Source organism: Nymphalis io, chromosome 2 (assembly GCF_905147045.1).
Source record: "Nymphalis io chromosome 2, ilAglIoxx1.1, whole genome shotgun sequence".
Lineage (NCBI taxonomy): Eukaryota > Metazoa > Arthropoda > Insecta > Lepidoptera > Nymphalidae > Nymphalis > Nymphalis io.
In genome coordinates, this window is record NC_065889.1 from 13,968,727 (window position 1) to 13,993,195 (window position 24,469).

At 32.1% G+C, this 24,469-nt stretch overlaps 1 protein-coding gene across 1 annotated transcript in view; it reads left to right on the forward strand.

The window, feature by feature from the left end:
* Positions 1-24,469, forward strand: part of LOC126776450 (neuroligin-4, Y-linked) — a 115,843-nt gene that overhangs the window by 86,482 nt on the left and 4,892 nt on the right. The window contains exons 5-9 of the mRNA XM_050498976.1: positions 15,605-15,721; positions 16,294-16,419; positions 20,123-20,261; positions 20,440-20,652; positions 21,268-21,406. Of these exons, the coding sequence (XP_050354933.1) occupies positions 15,605-15,721; positions 16,294-16,419; positions 20,123-20,261; positions 20,440-20,652; positions 21,268-21,406 (734 nt within the window). The remainder of the gene's footprint in view (positions 1-15,604; positions 15,722-16,293; positions 16,420-20,122; positions 20,262-20,439; positions 20,653-21,267; positions 21,407-24,469) is intronic.

Here is a 24,469-nt window from a genome sequence, read left to right on the forward strand (position 1 = left end):
CATACAGTAAACAGAGATTTAGGCATTTAATTCTCTTCCCTAAATGTTCTGACGCGACTGCTTTCATGGTAACGCCGAGGGTGCTGTTACGAACTCTTCTTTTATCGTATGTGTACATAAGCTAACAGTCCTATGTATACAGTCTTCACAATATTAGCTTATTCAAGTTTGTGTTTGTAAATAATATTATATATCTCTTGAATGCTTATGATTATGGATACTATCCCTTTGTTTGGGTATTCAAGTTATGTTATCTCTGAAGATATTTGTATTGACGCAAAACCTTATTGGTTTGTATTGTATCTTTAAATTATTTCTGATTTTAATAACATTACATAAAGTTAATATTGTTGTGAGTAAATATATATCGAAATGTAAAGCTACGACTGGGTTGAAATGTAAATTCTACCGAGAAGAACCGGCACGAAACTCAGTAGCACTTTTAACACTTTTAATTACAGTAAATACAATTAAATTTATGCATATTCTGCTTGAAAATTAACAAATATTAAATCAAGGCTTTTTTTATAGAATAGGAAGGCGAACGAGCATATGGGCCACCTAATGCTAAGTGGTCACCGACGCACATAGACATTGGCATTGTAAGAAATGTTAACCATCAATAATATCACCAATGCGCTACCAACCTTGGGAACTAAGATGTTATGTCCCTTGTGCCTGTAATACACTGGCTCACTCACCCTTCAAACCGAAACACAACAATACCATGTATTGCCGTTTTGTGGTAAAATATCTGATGAGTGGGTGGTACCTACCCAGACGAGCTTGCACAAAGCTCTAAAGTAAGTAAGTAACAGCCTGTAAATGTCCCACTGCTGGGCTAAGGCCTCCTCTCCCTATTTGAGGAGAAGGTTTGGAGCTTATTCCACCACGCTGCTCCAATGCGGGTTGGTGGAATACACATGTGGCAGAATTTCGATGAAATTAGATTTATGCAGGTTTCCTCACGATGTTTTCCTTCGCCGAAAAGCACGAGATGAATTATAAACAGAAATTAAGCACATGAAAATTCAGAGGTGCTTGCCCGGGCTTGAACCCACGTTCATCGGTTAAAATTCACGCGTTCTTACCACTGGGCCATCTCGACTTATACACAAAGCTCTATCAGTGGTAATTTTTTATCATAATTAAAACCTTATTTATCCATGATTTTAACCATGACATTTGAATTTATTTATCTGTTAAGTATTTGTAGTTTTACTATAAAAGCGGATAGCTTGCTTAGTTAAGGATAAATTGAAGTTGTGATAGAATTATAGGTAATTATCAATGAATAATTGTTATTTTTTCGTAATTGTAATCGTAACAGCCAGTGATGTCCCACCGCTGGGCTAAAGCTTCCTCTCCCTTTATGAGGTGAAGGTTTGGAGTTTATTTCACTATGCTGCTCCAATGCGGCTTGGTGAAATACAGAATTTCAGTGAAATGAAACACATTAACAGGCTGTTTCTGTTATGTAGGTTTTCTGACGATGTTTTCTTAAACATCGTCTTAAAGCGCAAGATGAATTATAATTAAGCAAATGAAAATTCAGTGGTGCTTGCCCGGGTTTGAAACCACGATCATCGGTTAAGATTCACGCGTTCTTACCACTGGACCATCTCGGTTAAATGTTATTTTTCAAATAAAAATATTAATTTCCATCTCAAAATGAAAGTGCGTTTAAGCGTGAAAGGGACTTAAAAGGATCAAATGTGAGCGGGATGATACTGCGTGGGTGACATTTGCCTTGGAACTATACGTCATTATTAGTAGCTATTTTAATGAGATTTATAATAATATATCATAACATATATAGTAAGCCCATATGTAGGAAGGGGCTTAGTTTTAAGGTCATGGCCTTTTCCGTACCCTGACAACGTGAAAGCAAAGTTTCATTGTCATTCGTTGAGTAGTTAATACGGGAAGCGTAGCAAACAAACTCACTCTCAAATTTATATATTAGTCGGGATAATTAAAATAATTACCCACGAGAACATAATATGACGGGTAACTTTTAATTTTCAATGCGAAACAAAACAAAACACAACATTTCATTATAATAGAGCTCTGAATGACAATTCTTTACAAAAGCAAGACAATGATTCGTGAACAATACTAATGCCATTATTAACATCGTGCTAATTTAAAAAGGTATGCCTCGGCGACTTAGTGACGAGTTTAAAGTGCTGCTCGATCCTGAGGTTCTGGGTTCAAAGCCAATTAAGTTAATGGTTTTTTTTTGTCGAGAAATTCTCAGAGCACCCTTACAGCAGTAGTTCAGTAGTTTTAACATACACTTTAGTTATCTCGTCATCTCCTGCGCAGATCGAACGAGAATGGCTGACTTGACTGCAATTAGGTTATGAGTTTTGTTTTCCAATTTAAGTTTGGCTGTGTCAGTGGTTCAAACTTGCAATGCCAGTTAGTGATAAAAAATATATACAATTATTTTTTCAATGTAATTTATACATGTAACTATTTATGTTGTAAATAATTGAACCTACAGTTTGTATAGTGAAGGAGTTCATCTTTCACTACACAAACTGTACTGAAAAGCAGATATAAGCTTCAATCAATCAACAGCCTTTCGTAATCCACTGCTGGACATATGCCTCTCCCAAGGTGCGCCAAAGCTCCCGATCCTCCGCCTTCCGCATCCAGTCGGTCCCCGCCACCTTCTTAAGGTCATCGGTCCACCTGGCTGGAGGGCGCCCTACGTTGCGTTTGCCAATCCGCGGTCTCCACTCTGGGACTCGTCTCCTCCAACGGCCATCGGTCCTACGACATACGTGACCAGCCCACTGCCACTTCAGCCTGCTAATTTTGCAAGCTATGTCGGTGACTCCGGTTCTTTTCCGGATAATCTCATTTCTGATCTTATCCTTCAAAGATACTCCGAGCATAGCTCGCTCCATAGCACATAATCAATATAAGCTAGCTTATTCCTTTTCGCTATAATGTTGTAATTTTAATAGTCTTATTTAAGTTTTCTGGTCCTACCTTTGTATGTGGAATTTTATGTGAATATTTTTTTATTATTATTATTATTTTTTCATAACGGTTAACTTTTTCTCAGGTATTTTAAATTCAAGGTTTTTCATTCCTTTGTGTTAATTTATTGAAGCTTCAATGACACTTAAAAACAAAGGAAAGTCGACGTGACGTAGCTTTTTATCATCATGGTTTGAGAGGGAACGACTATAGAAAAAATATATAACGATTAAGTCATTGTGCTGTTACAATTCACTGTCGAATTTTATAACTTTATTCATATATAATATATTATTTTTACAATTTCCAAATCACAATTGTGACAAATGTTTTCCATTTTATCAAATAAATAAAGGAACGTTATAGAATATTTTTTTTTCTAAAGTTATATTTCTTTATTATTTACTACTAATTATTATTAAAAAATATATATAATAATAAAAACGCGCGTCATGCGTCTACTATACTTCATATACTAAAACCAATACATACATACCTAAAACTAAAAATGTTAAATATACATATGCTTGTGAACACTACACATATAAACATACAAATGCAAGTGCATCGTGAAAGTACTATCCTTGATTTATTTCGATCTAGCTATCATTCGACAAGCATTGCTTGAGTATAACGTACGATAAGAAAATTAATTGCAATTATTTGTCTACATACTATAAAAAACCCAACAAACAATGAATTTTTTTATTTACAATATTACAACGATTAATATATAAAAATAAATTTAATGTATTATATGTTAACAATTTTCAAACTAATATAGATAATTCTAACGCTCGCAAAGCAGTCACGTATATTTAAGTCTACAGAGTATCGCCTGTTCTGGATTTCCAATATTAATAAAATGAAACTTAGAAGCGCTGCGACAACAATCAGTTTACTATAAAATAATCCCACTGCGTTCACTTCACCCACATTTCTCAAAGCTATTAATGTAAATATAGATAACACGGCGATATTGAAATGACATCATTTGATTTTGAATTTGGAACATAAAATTAAAGTTTGTAAATCCTATTGATTTACAAATTTTCCTAAAATTTTGATTATGAAAATAAAAAGTTATTTGGTATTTAGATTACAACAGTGAATGAATCGGATTTTTTTATTGTATTATCTGATAATATCCTTTAGAATAGAAACGTGTATAAACGTACGCTGAAAATAGAATATGTTCCTTTTTTGTTTCAATTAAAAATTTAAAATGAAGTACAGTAAATATCATACTTCGGGGGCAAAGGCCTATCCCCTTGAGGAGTGACTTGGAGATTATACCACGCTCCGATACGCTGCGCCAATGCGGACACGTGTGCTAGAATTTTATTTGAAACAATGCATATTTCTCGCGATGTTTTTTCTTCACCACCGAGTACGGTTTAATAACATAAATTATTGTGCATAGAACTTTGTGGATACGCGAATTGGAAATTGCTATCATTATTAAGATTTAATCGTTTTAGTCATTACGCTAGGCTTGGCAGTATTAAAATAATTTATGTTCAAATTTAAATATAGAACTCTAATTAAGATTGGCTTTGTTAATAAAAGATGGAACAAAACGAAACACTAAGCTATATAAATGTTAAAATTTGGAACGAAACACAAATTATACAGTTGTTTTTAGCTTAGTCTACTATTTTAAGATCCCAGCTAAGCTCTCTAGACCTAGATTAACTTTTATGAATACTGAAGAACCCAAGTACTAAAGAAATATTGTACTAGAAAAAGCTATTTCGTTTTAACATTTCCGACCTACTTTTAAAAACGTTTTATTAAATATTTTTGCCCTTTGTAAATATTGTAGAGTTCAAAATTCGAATTATTTGATTATGTCTTGTGATACAAATACGAGGCATGCCTTTTAAGTTTTGTCGTTTGAAGAAAAAAACACAACTAGAACCTTATAGTAGTTTTTATTGTTTTTCAAAGTATTCACCACGTAGCTTAATACACTTTTCCATTCGCTCGAATCAGTTATTATAACATTTATTTCACTCTAAAGTGGGGGTGTTCAAAATGGCTGACTTGAAAGCGTCGACTGCTTCTTCACCGGACTGGAACCTTTGACTACGAAGACTTTTCTTAATTTTAGGAAATGTAAAGAAATCGTTAGGGCTTAGGTCAGGATTGAACACATTGACATGATTTGATTGATGATGATTGACAGGACTGAATGGAGGATGGTCAAGAATTTCTACTTTTTCCGGCTTCAAATACTCAATCGTTTGACGAGCGCTGTGTGAGCTTGCGTTGTCGTGATGCAGGATGATGCGTCGCTTTGAGTTAGATTTTCGAAGTTCGGCGAAGACTTGTAGTAAACAAACTGTGGTATACCACTCTGCGTTAACCGTTCTACGATCTTCAAAAACGAGTGCAATAGTCGCAACATGGCCGGTTTTTTCAACGAACGTGGCCACCATCTTCTTTGAAGTGCTTCGAGAACGAACAACTTTAGTCGGCTTTGGCTCGTCTTGAAAAACCCAGATTGTAGATTGTTGTTTGGAATCAGGATCGTAGGCATAGATCCAAGATTCGCCACCACTGATGATGTCGTAGACGTGATTTGACTCTCCTCGGTTGAACCTTTGAAGAGTTTTCTTACACCATCTGACGCGGGCTGCCTTGTGATCGTTGGAAAGCAGATGCGGTATCCAACGGCAAACTAGCTTTCTCACACCAAGCGCTTCATGCAAGATCTTCTGAATGGTTGTCCCTGAGATGCCTAATAGAGCATCTATCTCTCGATACGACACATGACGATCTTCCAGAATTAGTTGTCTCACAACAATGATGTTATCTTCAGTGAATGCGGATTTTTGGCGTCCTTCGCGAGATTTGTCACTAACACTAGTATGTCCACGCTGGAATTCTAAATACCAGCGTTCGACAGTCCGCATACATGGGGCTTCATCACTGAATACAAATGTTAACTCTTCAAAACACTGAAGCCGTGTCAGGCCTCTTCTAAAGTTGTAGAAAATTATTGCACTAACATTTTCCTTAGAAAGATTCATTTTCGTACGTAACCTGACAGATTCCAATCGACGCTGTGACTAAACAATATCATGAATCCTACTACTTTCAACTGTTTTGAGATTCAAAATTTAAACACATTCGAATATAGAACAGTTCCAAATTCAAAATTGCCGGGAAATATGGAAACGACAGAACTTAAAAGGCATGCCTTGTATAGCTGATACTGGTTATATATATATAACAATAAAACATAGTACATAATGTAAACAAACGACGAATACTATAAGAAAAATCTACTCTATAGAATGGAATTCGGATACACAACTTGAAGAATTTTCACGTAGAAGTTGACATTTTTTATACGTATTTTTTCATAAAAAAGATTATTATACTATCCACTTCCTTAGTTCGATGAGTTATTCATCACAAGAAGGTGCTGCCGCAGATGGACAATACATCTAATGTAATCTTCATACACAAACTCTATAGGGCTTTTCTAGTATTATATTATACGAGTTCATGTGCTCGACTTCGTCCGGTTTTATAACGATGTATTTAAAAAAATGGATTTTTATTTACCAAAAACCAATTAATAAATTTTTAAATTCAAAATTAATATGATTTAAGATTTTACATTGCAGACTTAAATCTATGTAACCAACATTTTTAACGGATTTTTTTTTAAGTGACTGGAACTCACTATCCTTCACGGGCTATTTAGATAACCTGTGTTAAGAATAGTAAATTACCAATTATATTATTAAGTCGAGATGGCCCAGTGGTAAGAACGTGTGAATCTTAACCGATGAACGTGGGTTCAAACCCGGGCAAGAACCTCTGAATTTTCATATGCTTAATTTCTGTTTATTATTCATCTCGTGCTCTTCGTTGAATGAAAACATCGTGAGGAAACCTGCATGTGACTAATTTCATCGAAATTCTGCCACATGTGTATTACACCAACCCGCATTGGAGCAGCGTGGTGGAATAAGCTCCAAATCTTCTCCTTAAAAAGGGGAGAGGAGGCCTTAGCCCAGCAGTGGGACATTTACAGGCTGTTACTTACTTACTAATTATATTATACCATATTTTTATGTTCTGTTACTCTTTTTTATCGCCCACACTAGTTTTTTAATTTTATTATTGATTTGTATTCTATATAATAATTACATTATCGAATCGTTTATAAAACTTGTAATCAATGAATTCGTTAATTGTCTGTGGCTTAATTACGTGAAATCTCTTTAAGAAGACCCTTTTCCAATACAGTCAAGTCACGTCTTTAATCTTGGCTAAACGGATTACTAATTATGATTCCACGAATAAAGATGTCAAATCATAAATGATTCCGATCTTCGATTTACTAAATGATTTAATAATAATAGTTTCTATTGATGATCACTTACATAATCAGTAATAGATTGTGAATGTCCCACTGCTGGGCTAAGGGGGAAACCTTGAGGAGGAGGCCTCTCCCTTTTGAGGAGAAGGTTTGGAGCTTATTCACTTACATAAAAATAACATTATTAGAACATATAACTTTAGGTACTATATACTGAATAACTTGCACTAAATAATACATCTAATAACAACAACAAAAACAAACATACATAATATAAACAAATATAAATTAAATATTTATAAATACTTTATTGAAATATAGTACTTTTATTTCTAAGGATAAAATCGACAATAAAAACATAAAGCTTTTTTTTAGCTGGATAAACCCATTTACGCGTTTTACCCACATGAGGTGGGGTATGTGAGACTCGCTGGCACTGACGCCGTCGTAGTACGAACTAAAAAACCAGCGTTACCCTTACCGTCACGGGATTGCTTGCTCATGCTACGTGACGCCCAAATCGCGTATAAAGCTATGCGCAACTTTGAAACGTCCATACTACAGAGTATAATCCGAAACAAACTGCGTTTTTATGTGCGGCTTATATGTTTATTTATATGATCAAATTAACTTATTCACCTGCTTATGCATATATATATATATTGTTAATAGGCAGACTTGCAATGTGCCGCCCAGTGGTCAGTGATCAACACTGACCATAAACACTGCCATTGTAAATAAAATCAAAATACTTAATACGTGCCAATCATGAGTCACTGACCTTGGGAATTAAGGTACTCCTTGCACCCTATATGTGATAAATGGGTACCAACACTGATGGCTTGCACGCTTGCTTGGATGATGCTTGCACAAAACTTTACCACCAAGTTAATATACATATTGGGATTGAGTAATTAATTTATCTGGAATTAAATTAAAAAAAAAAAACATTTAAAGAGTACACGCAAGAAATTATAATAATGAGGTACGAAGAAAATTCTTAGCACTGACAAATAATATCTGAGCATCAATTCCAAAGAGTGTTTCAAGACATCATTCTATTTGCAATACGTCCATTACTTTTGTAAATATAATTACAAAGCGTAAAAATTTAAGTTCACTCATTAAAATAAGCATTCACCTTAAACTATAATTACATTATATTGCTACGGGTACACAGATACTCCACTCTACCAAACGCACAATGGGTATTATATAGGACCTGCTTTCGAGAACAATAAATGAGACGTTTTGTATTAAGAGAATGCTTTGCTAAGCATCTCAGTTCACATCGTTGTAATATAAGCGTTATTCTGCATAAAGTAAATTACATTTTTGTAACGAGCTGGATATGAGTTGAGAATGTGGAATTAGGTCAAAGTTGAACAAAGAATAATATACAGATGTGTGGGAATGAAATTAAATTTAAAAAAAAAACTGAAATGTTTTTAATAACATTTAAATTTTTTGTTATATATTTTTCACGTATTACAAATCCATTACGTGATAGCTGGATATAATGAAATCTAACTAAAATCAAATGTTTGAGAAATATCAGAATATATGCGAGCGGTTTACGTAACACTGCATATTTTAGTCAGTGATGTGATTTTGACCGCTCCATGTTTATAGTAACTACTGTCGTTCGGAAATATCTGGAAAGTCATCAATAAATAATTTAGTACCGACACAGTAAAAAAATATTATGAACTAAAATTAAATATTTAGTATAGACAGATTGAATCGTGGGTTGGCAATATTACACTGCCATGGTAGAAGAGCCGAGATGGCCCAGTGGGAAGAACGCGTGACTCTTAGTCGATGATCGTGGATTCAAACCCGGGCAAGCACCACTGAATTTTCATGTGCTTAATTTGTGATTATTATTCATCGTGCTAAACATGTTGCGTTCAATGTCTGTGTCTAATTTCACTGAAATTCTGTCACATGTGTATTCCACCAACCCGCATTGGAGCAGCGTAGTGGAATAAGATCCATACCTTCTCCTCAAAAAGGAAAAAGAGGTCCAGCAGTGGGAAATTCACAGGCTTTTACTGTAAAAAAAATTGTATATAAAACTGATATTTCTCTTCGGACTCTCTTAAATATTGGACTTTGTGAGTAAGAAAAAGATAGTTTACCTATAGGAGTAGAGGCTTTACGTGCTTGCAAAGGCACGGGAATGTAAAATACCCACTACCTTACTCCAGGCTTCCAGATGAGGAACACTTGACAGAAAAAACAATACATAGTAACACACACAGACATCCTTCTGAAAGCCCAATATCAGACAATAATATCATCTTAACGTGACGGTTTTAAATGGATGAATTTAGATGTTTATTTATTTTAACACTTTGTTTTTAAGTTAATGATTTTTAAATTAAGACGCATTGGTGACATTATACGGTTAACCAATGGTAATCTAGACTAGTAGCGACATCAAACGTATGAGTCCAGGATGCAAGCTGACATTTGACGCAGTATCCGGTTACAGCAACTAATTATGGATAATTTGTCTTAATAGTTATAAGGGATTACTCCACTATGTCTATCCAAGTAACTGCATCAAATTGAGTAATATGAAATTATATTAAACCGGAAAATTAAGCAATGTGATAGTCGATAATAAATCGACTTCGATTTGACTTCTATTTTTGTATTAATTGAGATAATATTTGGCACACTAATTGCGCATTTGATCAGGTACCGTATGAAGAACATATAAAAATGCAGACCTTAAGCCTTTGATACAAAAAAGGGTTTGATCCAAAAAAAAAATTGTAAAATAATGTGTACTATACTTATATATCCTGTGCAGTTTGGTAGTCACCAAATTCGTGTCAAGTTTCCTATATCCTCGATATATTTTGTATACTTTTATTAAACTGAACAGAATATAAACCAAGTTGTATTTATAATAAATTATTATTACAGCAAGTTATGGTAATACAAATAGGTGTTCACTGTTTCATAACACTTTTCCATATGAATCAGATTCAACCAGCGTATCACTGAAGTTGACTATTGCGAAAATCATGTTACACAGTGCTGCCGTCCAATGAGTTGGTGTAGAAACATGACCGGAAACCCGATAGCGATAACACATTTTAAACCAAAAAATACTACAATCACATTGAACAGTTGAAAAATATTTGTACATTACATGTTTGTTAATTAATTCAATTCGTTATAACTGTACAATTTTATTTCGTTTTCTATTTCAAAATTCAAATAGTATATTTGTCGTCGATTATTTTATTTGTTCGCTTGAAATCTACACATATTCTGTATTGAAAATTTTCAGCGGGTAGTACTTACGACGCGTTGTTTATGAGAATTCAATACTTTTTTTATTATTTTACTGTTTTCTAAACAACGAGTTTTTGATTGTATTGGCAAAATGTTGTATAAAATTAAATTGTTTAATTAATTCTAAATTCTGGTTAACAATATATTTAAAGAAATAGTCAATTACTGATTTTTATTCATTTTTCATCGCAGCATCTAAATAACCATTTTGTTTTATATTCAATATACTGTTCATATATTACATGTATTTCAGTTATATTTTCTATTTTTCTTTTTCCTTTAATGATATTATTCTTACAACAATATTTCTAAGTTTCTGGCTGATTATATTTTTAGATTATTATTATATTATTATTATATTATATTATTATATTATAATAATAATATATAATAGTACGAGCGAGAATAAATCATAAATATTTCGACGTGAAATGAAAACAAGCTGAATATTAAGGAGACAAATATACCGATGTATGAGATATGAAGTTGCGTTTCGTCTGACCGCGCTTTAACTATTCAGTACACATAACGAAGTTAGGACATAGTCTATGAAACTCAAAATTACCGTAAATCATTTTAATTTAAACTTAGATCTGCATATGGGTCGTCTAGGACGATACAGACTTGATTCCATTTAAAAAAGTTCATCTATTTGAAGCGAAACTTCAATGGGCGCAAGGGGATAAAATTTCAAATTGAAATAGAAATTCCAAAATTCCTTTTAACCCTGGCCAGACACTTAACGTTCACTTGTAGCCCATCAAACCTAATTTCCGTCGATAGCGAATAATTTAATAACAAAGATTTTATTCATAAATGAAATTATTAATATAAATGCTAAATTGTAACAACTACTTTTTACAAATTAAAAAATGCGTTAGAGATTTTAGAGCTTTTCTATGTATGTCATAATATCATACAAAACTGGAATGATAATATCTTGGGAATGAAAAAATCATCTAATCATTAGATTGCAAATATTAAGCCAAATAAGTCATTCCATAACTATATTTCAACTATCCGAAAAAAAACACGTAAAATTAAATCTAAAAAAAAAATAAAATAAAATATTTTTAAAAGTTACAAACAAAATACATTATCATTTATAATATTGGTAACAATTCAATGCATTGTGAAATTTTATTTCACAAAATAAATAATATCGAGCTGATTTATGTAAACCGCTAGGATTGGTTAAAATATCATGAATTTTATACGTAAATACGTGTGCATGCGGTTTAATATTAAACCTATGTCATTTATTTAACTATACCTTAACGAGCGATTTTATTAATATCTACAGTCATGTAACTTCGTTAATATTTTCGTATTATTCGCAATATCAATTAAATAAATATAAATTTGGTATCAAAGTTAATAATGGACTTCCATTACAAAACAAAATAAAGGGAATTCAACTCAATTCGTAACAGTATATGTAAAACATTATTTAGTCAGAAAAAGTTTCATTTAAATTCGAATTTAATTCAAAAAACAATTATTAAAAACATATTCACAATATAGTTCAGGAAGACGTTCCTCACTATTTTTCGCGAGAAGAAGAAAGCGCGGAGTGCAGACAGTTCAACTCGTGACAATAGAGAATAACTAGAATTATATTCATAAAAGGAAAAGTAGAAGACTTAGTAGAAATATATTGTAGATATATACACAGGTTTCCTCAGGTGTTGTCGTTCGTCACCAAGCATGGGATGAAACAAAACATAAATTTATCTCCCAAGATTTCCGTTTTACTAAAATTAAATCTCTCTTAAAGTCAATGTTTTATCCACTGAACCATCTCAGTTTAAAGTGAGACATTTAAATTAATTCGTTGTTCTGTTGTAAATATATAACCTGTTTCCGTTTTTATACCTTTCGAAATCTACTTTTATAAAAAATATTATTCTTTCAAAGAATATATTTCCGACTAAAGATAAAACTACAGTAGGTCAGCTCTTTGACGACAAATAAAAGAAACGAAGAAATATTTCACTTCTTTAACGGATTTTTCACTGAAATTTCATTTTTGTTTTGTTTGCAAATATATACTTTGCTGTCTGTATCGCTTACTTCAGCAAAACAAAGAAACTTTTCTATTGAAGTTTTAGAAAAGTTTACGTAGTTTCCGTTTAACTTATTGGAGATATTATTATATATTGTTCATTATATCGTCAATGCCAATGCGCCACTGACCTTGGGAACTACGATGTTATGTGCCTAGTGCCTGCCGTTACACTGGCTCACTTACCCTTCAAACCTGAACACAACAATACTGTGTACTGCTATTTTTCGGTAGAATATCTGATGAGAGGGTGGTACCCAGACGAGCTTGCACAAGGCCCTATCAAACACTGGCTCACTTACCCTTCAAACCTGAACAAAACAATACTGTGTACTGCTATTTTTCGGTAGAATATCTGATGAGAGGGTGGTACCCAGACGAGCTTGCACAAGGCCCTATCAAACTTCTCCCCACATGCACTCACATCACATTTTTTTCTAGAATCTTACTTCTTTGAAGTGATATCGTGATTTTGATAGAAAAAACAGAGCAATTAATATAATTTCCAGTCAGGTAATTAATAATCAAAGGCGTGGCTACTTAACGAAACTTTTATTATCATTTAATAAAAATATTCCATAAAGAATATAAAACGTGTAATTAGCTAATAAAACTTCAAAGGCAACTCTTTATTTTTTGGACGAGGCTTAATAAAACAATTTCAAAAAAGTAAATTACTTTAAATTATGGAAGAAAAAATATAATATTTTTTAAGTAAAAAATTATTCTCGAATAAAATTGAACATGATTTTACAACTTAAGCAATCTTGGTAATACTTTCAAAGACTTTAATCAGAATTTAAATTGACTTATTACTACTATATTAATCATGGTAATATTTTAAAAACGCTTTGTTTTTCTTCCAAATTAACGCAAAAATATCAAAGGCGATAAACGTGAGACTTTAAAGGCATCTTTAAGATGGACACAAATTTTATTTCCGAACTGAGCTAACCTTAATTACCAAATGATTGTTTAGAAAATATAGGTGCTGATTAAGCGCCTATTCATTACGAATACTAGCATTGCAGGGATGTAACAGAGTAAACGATAAGAGGAAATACCCATTTTTGTGTTAAGTTTCAGGTAATTATCTCGACGCAACGAAAGTTATAACAGGTCCGCAAACTTTGCTAGATTTGTACATTTGTATAGTCCTTTTTTGACGTATAATAATTAAATTTATTTATACGTAAAAGCACACTTACAATACATATAAAGCATTAACAAATGAACTTATAAAACAATAGTATACATAAGAAGTTATGTTTTGTGTTTTAATTTATATATCGTATTATTTAAAATTTTTAAAGTACTTAATTTTAATTTTACTATTTATATTAGCTGTTACTTGTATGTGATGGATGCTACGGCTTTCTGTAACTGAGACACATAGGCTTATAACTCGCATAATATATTAAAAGCTTGTCATGTGTATTCCGTATTGGAGATCCTATTCACATAAATTAAAATAAAAAATAATATGCATGTCAATAACAAGTGTACATAGAGTTAATAGATCCAGATTCATAAATTAAAAGCAACAAAAAATCATGGGTCATATTTTAAAATTTTTGAAATTAAATTATAAAATAATGTCATTGTTATAATAAAAATCATTGAAAAATAACATAGAGATATTATAATTTAAATTATTGAAAATATTAAATGAAAGTAATGATAAATTATATAATAATGAAATAACTTATTTCTAAAGATTTAGGGAGATTTATAAAATGTCAATGAATTGCAAATACAGTCAGTCAGACTTAAGGAAGACGTGGTTTCGTAATCAAGTCGTCATTTAAATTTCAACTGGTTATCTATTAAGATTTAAAAATACAATGTAACAATGCTCACATGGAGCTGAATATTAGAGTTTCACTATTTGAGCACGGAAACTACTATTCTATATCCTATTTCATTCCGGAATTATGAAAATTTATACCAAATATCATTAGAATCCGTTCAGTTGTTCGAGCGTGATTTTCTAACAAACAACAGACAAATCTTTGCATAAATACCACTAATATCCATCTCGGTTTCGATCGCAATATATAAAACTGTATTTATACAAAACCTTAATCATGAAACAACCCCGTACAAAGGTAAAATCGTAACGTATAAATTGTATAAAAATTCGTTCGTTAATTTTTTATTTTTACGCTTTCAGACAGACAGACAGAGATGCGATGCTTTATTTTATAATTATTGTGATTATTGAGATATAATATGTACATATATCAATAGTTTTTTTGTAGTATTTGTGGATCGCAAAATATCTTCCTAAAGTCCTCCGTAAAATATTCTATCGTATATGGATAATGGCGGCTTAACCGTTTTCGTATTAAGGGATCGGAATAAATAACGACATCGTATTTAGCTTGATTTACGATAGTCATAAACCAGTGATATAAGTTAATTAAAGCTGTAATCGGAGGAATTCCTTTAAAAAGTTTAGTAAAGTAACAGCCTGTAAATGTACCAATGCTTGGCAAGGAAGCCCTCTCTTTTTAAGAGGGTTTCCTCTTCAATATGTATCTTGAAAACTGCCACCAGCGCCACTGACGCTTGCCCGGATTTCATGTCTTCAATTGAATTCCACGTAGCTATTCAATCAATCAATATTCAATACATTAATACATTATATTCAATCAACAAATAAATCGTCAAACAAAAATTGACCAGTATATCATTATCAACAAAAAAAAAAATAAGAAACTGAATATTGTTATTTGAATGCATTGATTCAATTAAGATTATTTAAGATATCTTTAGAAAACAATGGTTGCAAGAAAATTCAGTGAAATAATTAATTAATAATTTAAGCTCGCAATGAATTATTAATTCTCATCCGAAGTTGGACCGTGTTAATTACTTCATCTTTGTTTCAGGTCTGCTCTTCCACAGAGCCATCTTAATGTCAGGATCAGGTTTAAGTCCTTGGTCACTAGTGGCTGACCCAAATAAGTACTCAGAGATAGTCGCCACTCACGCCAACTGCTCCCCTGGTAAGCAAATTTTACCCTAATTGACTTGAGGAATCTAAACAGCACCTTTTTTTTAATATTAAAGGATGTCTTTCATTGTGTAACTTTTAGTCTATTTTTACATTTTATAATATTCATTTGAATTTTAGAGATGTATTTAAATTATTAAAGCTAATTATAAATTCTTATTTAGTTGGTCATTTCGGATAAAAGAATTTTATTTCCCATTAAGGCACTAGTCACTTACATGAGAACAATATATGTAATTATTTGATGTTTACAAAGTGTGGGTAGATTGAAAAAAAGCTAAGAATACAAAGTTAGTTTAAGTATCGGTTATTAACTAAGAAGCAAGTTCATTAAGGCGCTGGTCCAAGTGAAAATTGTCATTTGCCATTTAAGCCCATTAGAACATTATTTGGAATAATGGTAGAGGGGCAATCTTGCAACGTGAATTTGGTAGGACCCTGATATTTTGAGCAATATATATTATACTCGCTCTTAACACATGCTTTTACGCAAAGGAAAATAGACATTGAAAATAGACATTGCAATTGTTATTAGAATAAAATAATACTTTTTTTAACCAACAGAACTTACTCCACCTGCTTTACTGCGATGTTTACGAGAACGACCACTGGAAGCTTTATTATCAGCACCTGTTCAAGCACCTGATTTTGCGTACGCTTTCGGTCCCAGCGTTGATGGAGTCGTAATTGGTCAGTTACAAATGTTACCGTATATTTATTTATTTATTTAGGGAAACAATAGCACGATACAAAATATGTTGACATTAAAAATAAAATATACAGACAATAGATTTAGATAATTACTGTTGTTCCATCGAATTATACAAATCTAATAATAGTTAACAGAAGTAGCAACACACAGTTTTGAAAAATAAAATGTAAATGTAAAAAAATAATAATTATTTTAAAAAAACAGTACGATTCAATTAGGCGACACAGACTATGTAGTGGGTGAGTGTGGCTGTGTAGTTACCCTGTTATTTGTGTATGTATAAGTGACCGTATGAGTGTAAGTATTTAAGTGTACGTGTGTTTGTGTGAGTGCGATTGGTTAAATTGAATTTTGAGCCTTAAGGATATCTTTTTAAGTGATTTAATCGACCGATTAAATACATCAGTGTCTGAGTATTTTTTATTATATAATAAGAAAACACTTAATTATTTTTCTTAATGCATACAATATGTTAGTTTATCTTTATTGTACGCCATATTAATACAGTACAATAGAAAAAGATTCAGGACCAAATATTGAAAAGTATGGTACAAGGGATTGTCTTATAGCTAATTAGTAATTACATTCAGACATAATCATAAAGAAGATTTCAACATGAAATCTCGATACATGCACTATATATAATATATAAAAACATCTACAAACTGATATTTATTCATCATCATCACCAGCCGAAAGACGTCCACTGCTGGACAAAGGCCTCCCCCAAGGATTTCCACCTTGGCCGATCTTGCGCTGCCCGCATCCAACGGCTTCCCGCGACTCGTTCTAAGTCGTCGGTCCACCTTGTAGGGGGCCTGCCCACGCTGCGTCTTCCGGTTCGTGGTCGCCACTCGAGAACCTTTCTGCCTCAGCGGCCGTCGGTTCTGCGAGCAATGTGCCCCGCCCACGGCCACTTCAATTTAGCAATTCTTCGGGCTATGTCGGTTACTTTGGTTCGTCTGCGGATTTTATCATTTCTGATTCGATCTCGCAGAGAAACTCCGAGCATAGCCCTCTCCATTGCCCTTTGAGTGACCTTGAGCCTTCTTATGAGGCCCATTGTGAGCGACCACAATGATAGTGATATTTATATTTTTGCGTAAATAATAACATGATATAATAAACTTTATAGTACATACGTTAAAAAATTATGTAACGGTCATAGCGAAGACAAATGTATACTTTTCCAAAGTAAATGCTCCGTTGAAATGTCCAGTTAGCAAACTGCGGTTGAAGGACAAACAGTGAAATAAGTTTGAGGAAATTCGCAAGTAGTACGAACGGACAGAGCGTGACGGGAATACTACGTAATACAAGATAATTCTGTTGAGTTGCCTTTACCCAACTTTGTTGTTCCAAAGGATTATGCGATGTTCAGTTAGTTATAGCAATTCATGTCGTGCTAATAGTAAACAAAAAGTTTCTATTTAGTTTTAGCTGTATAAGTATTCAATTATTTGAAATTTAAATGGAGCGACGCTTATTTTCTTTTATAAATTTCAGTGTTTTTTTCTGGCTTTACTTTATCTAAGATAAATATATAATTTTTTATCCAATATAGACATATTAGATTATTAATTTAAGCTATTTATTATTACATTCTTAATCCGATGAAACGGCATTTCAATATGACCAAACTTCAAATTCAGTAGCAGCTAAAGTAAAATTTTCGACAGATAACCTTTTTTAATGGCCCATCGTGAGGCTTGAACCCAAAACCTCTAGGCTTTTTTTTATAGAATACGAAGGCGGACGAGCATATGGGCCACCTGATGCTAAGTGGTCACCAAACGCCCTTAGACTTTGGCATTGTAAGAAATGTTAACCATCGCTTACATCACCAACGCGCCATCAACCTTGGGAACTAAGATGTTATTTCCCTTGTGCCTGTAATTACACTCGCTCACTCACCCTTCAAACCGGAACACAACAACACCAAGTACTGCTGTTTTGCGGTAGAATATCTGATGAGTGGGTGGTACCTACCCAGACGAGCTTGCACAAAGCTCTACCACCAGTAAGATTGGATTATAAGCTGACCACTAGACCAAAGAGGCAGATAGGTTATTATAGATTTTGCAATAGATATCGTGTCTCCAAATTTACTTGAAACATCTTCAAGACAAATCAAATCAATTCATTTTGATCCTATTCAAATAGATCAATCAAACCAACGTCTAAGTTTTCACCAATTTACAAATAATCAACTTTGACTACTAGAAACCTGACAATGACATTCGGGATAAACTAAACTCACAACAAATACGTGATCCTATCACCATAATCGTCAAGTTAATCCGTCAAACAATCGCTTTGTGGTCGCAATTTTATTATTAGTAATATAACTGATGATGCAGTGGATATAACATGCGGATTTTAACCTAAGAAAGCGGATTCTAATCCAGGATAGCACAATTTAAATTAGACTTTTATATCTAACCCCCTTATTTAACATGCCCCCCCTAACATTCGGGAGAATTTGCATCACATGAAATTAACTCACATTGAAGTAGCCGGGTAGAGTAATAAGCTCCTCCTTGTAACGAAATCAGGCCTTTGCTTAGCGATGAGATTTACAATCGTTAACAGTTTTTAATGAACGAGTAAGTCTTGGTTCTTATAATAGATACACATTTTATCCGTGATTAACCAAATCACGTATAAAATGTAAAAATCTTAAAAAAAAGTGCGTTATGATAAGAAAAATATTCATAACAAAGTCAAAACCATTACGTAATGATACTCTTAATTGATTACTTATTGAAATTTGAAGAGGTGAAAATTAAGGTTGTTAAATTTCGTACAACCGCTTGAGTGTTCAATTTACTACGCTAAATTGTTTTGCAAATCGTTAAACCAGCGTTAACATACCACCTATAATAATAACATTATTCTAAATTTAAATCAATATTTTTTTTAACAATACTTTTAATTTTTTTTTTTATTTCATTATGAGAAATTATTTTGGTGACTTTCCACAACTACGTTTAGAGAAATGTACTTTAATTTGTGCTAGTAAAGTTAAGTATAACAGATTTATTTATTTTTAATTGGTAAACACGTACACATGTGCAAATGAATCCTGATTTTATATATTGTATCTGAAATTGATAGTTTTTGTGGATTCTCCAATTGTTATCGTGAAATTTCTCGGTTGACAAGCCGTTCGCGTCCGAGCTTCGTTATTAAATTGTCTCACGAAGTTTTCTCATCTCGTTCCCTTGTGTCGTCGATGTTTTCAGTTATCTCAGTTCGTCCAACGAGGAATCCTTTTGATTTTGTACTCACTTCTCCTTTTTTTTCAGCTTCAAAGAGAATTATTTTTTCGAAGTTGTACAAGAATTTTTACCTTCGGCTATATCGAATTTCTCTTTATAATCTTTCATAGCGAGTTAAATCTATTGGTCTATTTTATTGGCATCAGTAAAAAGTGTGTAACTCTTTTGTTTAGATAAGGCTTATGTAATGTTTTATGATAGATTAATAAAAATTCATGAGACATTTTCAATGTTTTATATATAGAAGTAACTTATTCTCTATTATAAACGAAAACTCTTATTTGTACAAAAGTGACATCTTAAGAGTAGTGATGTGTTATCTAGTCACGTATTCTAAGAAGTGTGTTCAAATCTTCAGACTCGTCTCGTATCAACTTGACCTTGTTTTTATTTTTCTTAGATACCGGAGACATGCTTATTAACCCGGAGCCAGGGTATGAATGGCAGGTAGCACGTGCTGCCCTTGGAAGAGGAGCGACTGCTGTTAATATTATCAACGCGGTTCTGATGCGCAAAAGTGCGATAGCTCAGCTCACGAAGTAAGTAAATATTTATAATACATAATATATTTTATCATTTTATCTGGTATGACCTAAAGTTTCCTTGATCCAATATATTAAGTGTCTATTCAAACTCAATTTCCTATATATGGAAAAAAGAAAATGGACATTTATTTAAAGATAAGAACCTTATATTTATATTTGTTGTTTGTTTTAGATACGATCTCATGTTGGGCGTAACAAAAGCAGAAGCGTATTTCGCTTTCAGTGGAGATGATGTTCAATATGGAATAGAAGCTGACCGGAGGTCTAAGATTCTTAAATCATTTGTACGAAACACATATAGCTATCACCTTTCGGAAATTTTGGCTACAATTATTAACGAATATACAGACTGGGAAAGGCCCGTTCAACACCCTATTAATATAAGGTAAATAATAAGGTTGAACAATTCAATTACCATTTTCTAGTCATATATCGTACGAAAACATTTATCAAAAGAGACGCCCGAATTTATTCGTGATACTGAAAAGTAAGACTAGCTTGGTCAACAAAAGTCTCTAGCACGTCCTCAATCGGTTTGCCGAAAAATTAGATTTATTTATTGGTTCCGTGAAAGGATTCAGAATTCTTTCATTGTATTTATTATGTAATTCTGACTATATTATTACGTAATAATGTCCCAATATTGTAATAAATAAATAAATAAAATAAAATATTTAAAAAAAATAAAAATTTAGATTCGGTATTTTATATGACCGCTGATATCTGAAATATAGAAAAAAATATATATTAGTAATTATTTTTACCTAATTTCGTTACTTCTATTTAATTATGTCTAATGGTTTTATGGTACTTTAAGTATAACGCTACTATATTCCATGTATCTAAGTGTTTGAAAATATATTTTTATATTAACTAAGATAAAAAAGCAAATTCGTTAAGGAATCAAAATGTGTAGACATTTTAAACAAATAAAAACTAATTAATAATACTATAAACATTGCAAAGAAACAAATAAACTTTAATCTTTAAATTACACCAGGGACGAAACACTCGAGGCCTTGAGTGACGCACAGGTGGTAGCCCCCACAGTTCTGACTGCGGACACTCATTCGGCTTTAAGGAGGAACTCCTATCTGTACGTGTTTGACTATCAAACTAAGTACGGAGATTATCCGCAGGTAAGGTACTCATTATAGAAAGTATTTTTTATAAGGATTATATTTATTATCTATTAGTTGCTTATGAGTGTATTGTATCTGCTACCAAATAAGCCTTAAGTATTAATTCTGCTATAAATTGTATTTCGATGATGATTCGATCTTTAATGTTTTATCAACTAATGCTTGAAATATTTGAGACGATTACAGACCCCATAATCATAGGCCTAAGTCTGCAATTAAACTGTAATAGTGAACATTAATCTATACATTTCAAAACTTGAGAAAGCAATTTTATAAATCCCTATACTGATATTGACGCTTCATAGCAAAATATAAAAACACAATATATTGTCTTATTGTTTGTATTCCAAAATACAAGTTTAAACTTGTTTAAAATACATGATCAACTAAAGAATTTATATATATATTTTTTTTTAATCGAAGACGTAAGCGTGTGAAGGTTTTATGTATTTGTAAACATTTTGAATTTGTTACATCAATGAACATTTTAAGTAACTATACACATTATAATATCTTCAGCTCTAATGTTTTAAAACCAAAAGCTATAAACGTTATGAATGAACGGTCCTTAAGTACACGAATAAGTAATGAACTCCAAAACATAAAACTGCCAATTACTTTTAATTATCTGTTTGTTTCATGACTTTCTTCTACTTATGTCTTAAATGTATAGAATTTTTAATAGCCTTGTGTATTATAAACAGAAAAATAAGTGGACTAAGAGATTTATTTATATTGGATCAAGTTATATACACTCATTAAGTGCATTAGGAATTGTATACAAAAATGAAACCTTGCCAAATTCGATACTCCATTTACGATAGAAGTCCAACCTGACATATATAAGATGCCTTTTCGAAATTTGCGACATAACTTAGCCCGTTAACGTTATTTTCTTACCGGGTTTGCCAAAAAGCATAATCGTCTGAATTCCTTTCTTATTTATTCATAGCATAACTAGCGTGATAAAACTTTAGTTATTGGTTGCCAGAAAATATTGAATGATAAAAGATGTCTCGCTTTAAAATTTATTTTTATATCATTTATTTGGTAGCACATAACTTTTTAAACTATATCCTATAATTTACAGTTGGAATTTTGATTTTATTTTCTTTTGAAATAAATATGCCGAATTGGATTACCGAATTGAGTCAAATATAATATAATATATAAATATAATACAAGTAATATGTTCATTGATTTTTTGGTAAATGTTCATCTTCACCAATATAACTAGACTTTGGTGTTACGATGTAAGACATGTTAACCAATTCTTACATTTTCAATGCATCACTAACCTTGGGAATTAAGATGTAATGTCCCTTGTGCTTGTTACACCCAATCACTCACCCTCCAAACCGGAACACAACAATGCTGTAGTGTAACAAGTATTACTGTTTGGCGTTAGAAAATTTGATGCACAGGCTTGCACAAAGCCCAATCACCAAATGATAAATGTGATTTTATTTAAATTATTTTGAATACCATTTAAATAGCATTTTATAAATTATTTATGTATCTCATTTAAATAATACTCAAATGAAAATATGATTCGAACATTAAAAGTGCTCATTTGTATTCCGCATAGTAAATTTTAAAGGTTTTTTTCTAGACTATTTAATATTCCGATTTTAACGCTGACTGTACCAGAATAATAACAATTCCAAGAGACGAAACAACTTCCATAAACAAAGGCCAGGGTTAAGAGTGATTTATACTATTAACAATGCCAATATTTAGATATACCGATCTCTCTATCTATGGATCTCTTCTAGAGTTCTGGGAAAAGTCTCAAATCCGTATCCGTAACATATACTTTAAAGTACGTGCAAATAAAATTATATTCATAATATAAAATATAAAATGAATTCAAAAGAAATAGGATAATAATATTTACAAGAAATAGTTTCAGTCCGCGAAATCATAGGAGGGTGCAAATGCTAGGTACCATATGTCCTGTTCTGTACCCCTGAAAACGTATAAAACGTATAAAATTTCAAAATAATCAATTGAGGAGTGAAAACGTAAAAGAGGCAACAAACAAACACAAATAAACTCATTTTCTCATTTCAGCTGAACTTTATCTGGTAACCACTGAAACAGTAATCATTAAAAACTTTTTTAACGCCAAAGTTGCATGATCAAACAATTCGATTGAGCTACAATTTGTAATTAAATTAAGTAAATTTTATATGAAACTTTTATTAATTTATCCATTGCCATCATCGCAATAAGTTAATAAATATTTTATCGGCGACGTTTAATATTGAAACAAAAAGAACCCACGACGGTCGTCTTCATAAACGAAAAATTTACTTCCGTTTGATATTATTTAAATTCCATTTATGTTAATTTGAAGTTCCGCTTTGTTGCTCCAGATTATCGAAAATATATAACGATATAAAATATTTGAATCACTGGTTTTCTTATAATTCTGTCAATTTAAAGTAAATTACAATATAATATCCTAATAATAATTATATATTTATAATAATTATATTATATATCGCCGATAAAATATTTATTAATTTATTAAATATATATATATATATATAATAAAGGATATTAATCCTGGACCATTTTTTACACACGGCCATCTGATCCCAAATTAAGCTTGTACAAAGCTTGTGCTATGGAAACCAGACAACTGATATACTACATATATTACTTTTCTTTTGTAAATACATACTTATATACATAATTACACCCAGACTCAGAACAAACAGACATGAAAGGCAAGTATCTATCAACCACGCCAACCGGCTCGTCAATAAAACATTAATCCTGCTTGATTTGTTTTTATTTGTAATACTAATGTTACCATGTAATTAAATCCAAATAATAAATCTAGAAAGTTGTTCGATCGATATTGTCTGGGCTATGTAAAACTTTAGTCTTCGTAAGCGGTTGGTTTGTTAGCGTGAGCTATTAATATACCGGAATATCTCAAGTTACTTACTCCACTGGTTGTTGTTACTAACGAGATACCGAACCAATGAGGTGGTCAGGCTACCTATCTAAATTACTAGCTCGTCTATATTAACGTACTTCGTGTACTAG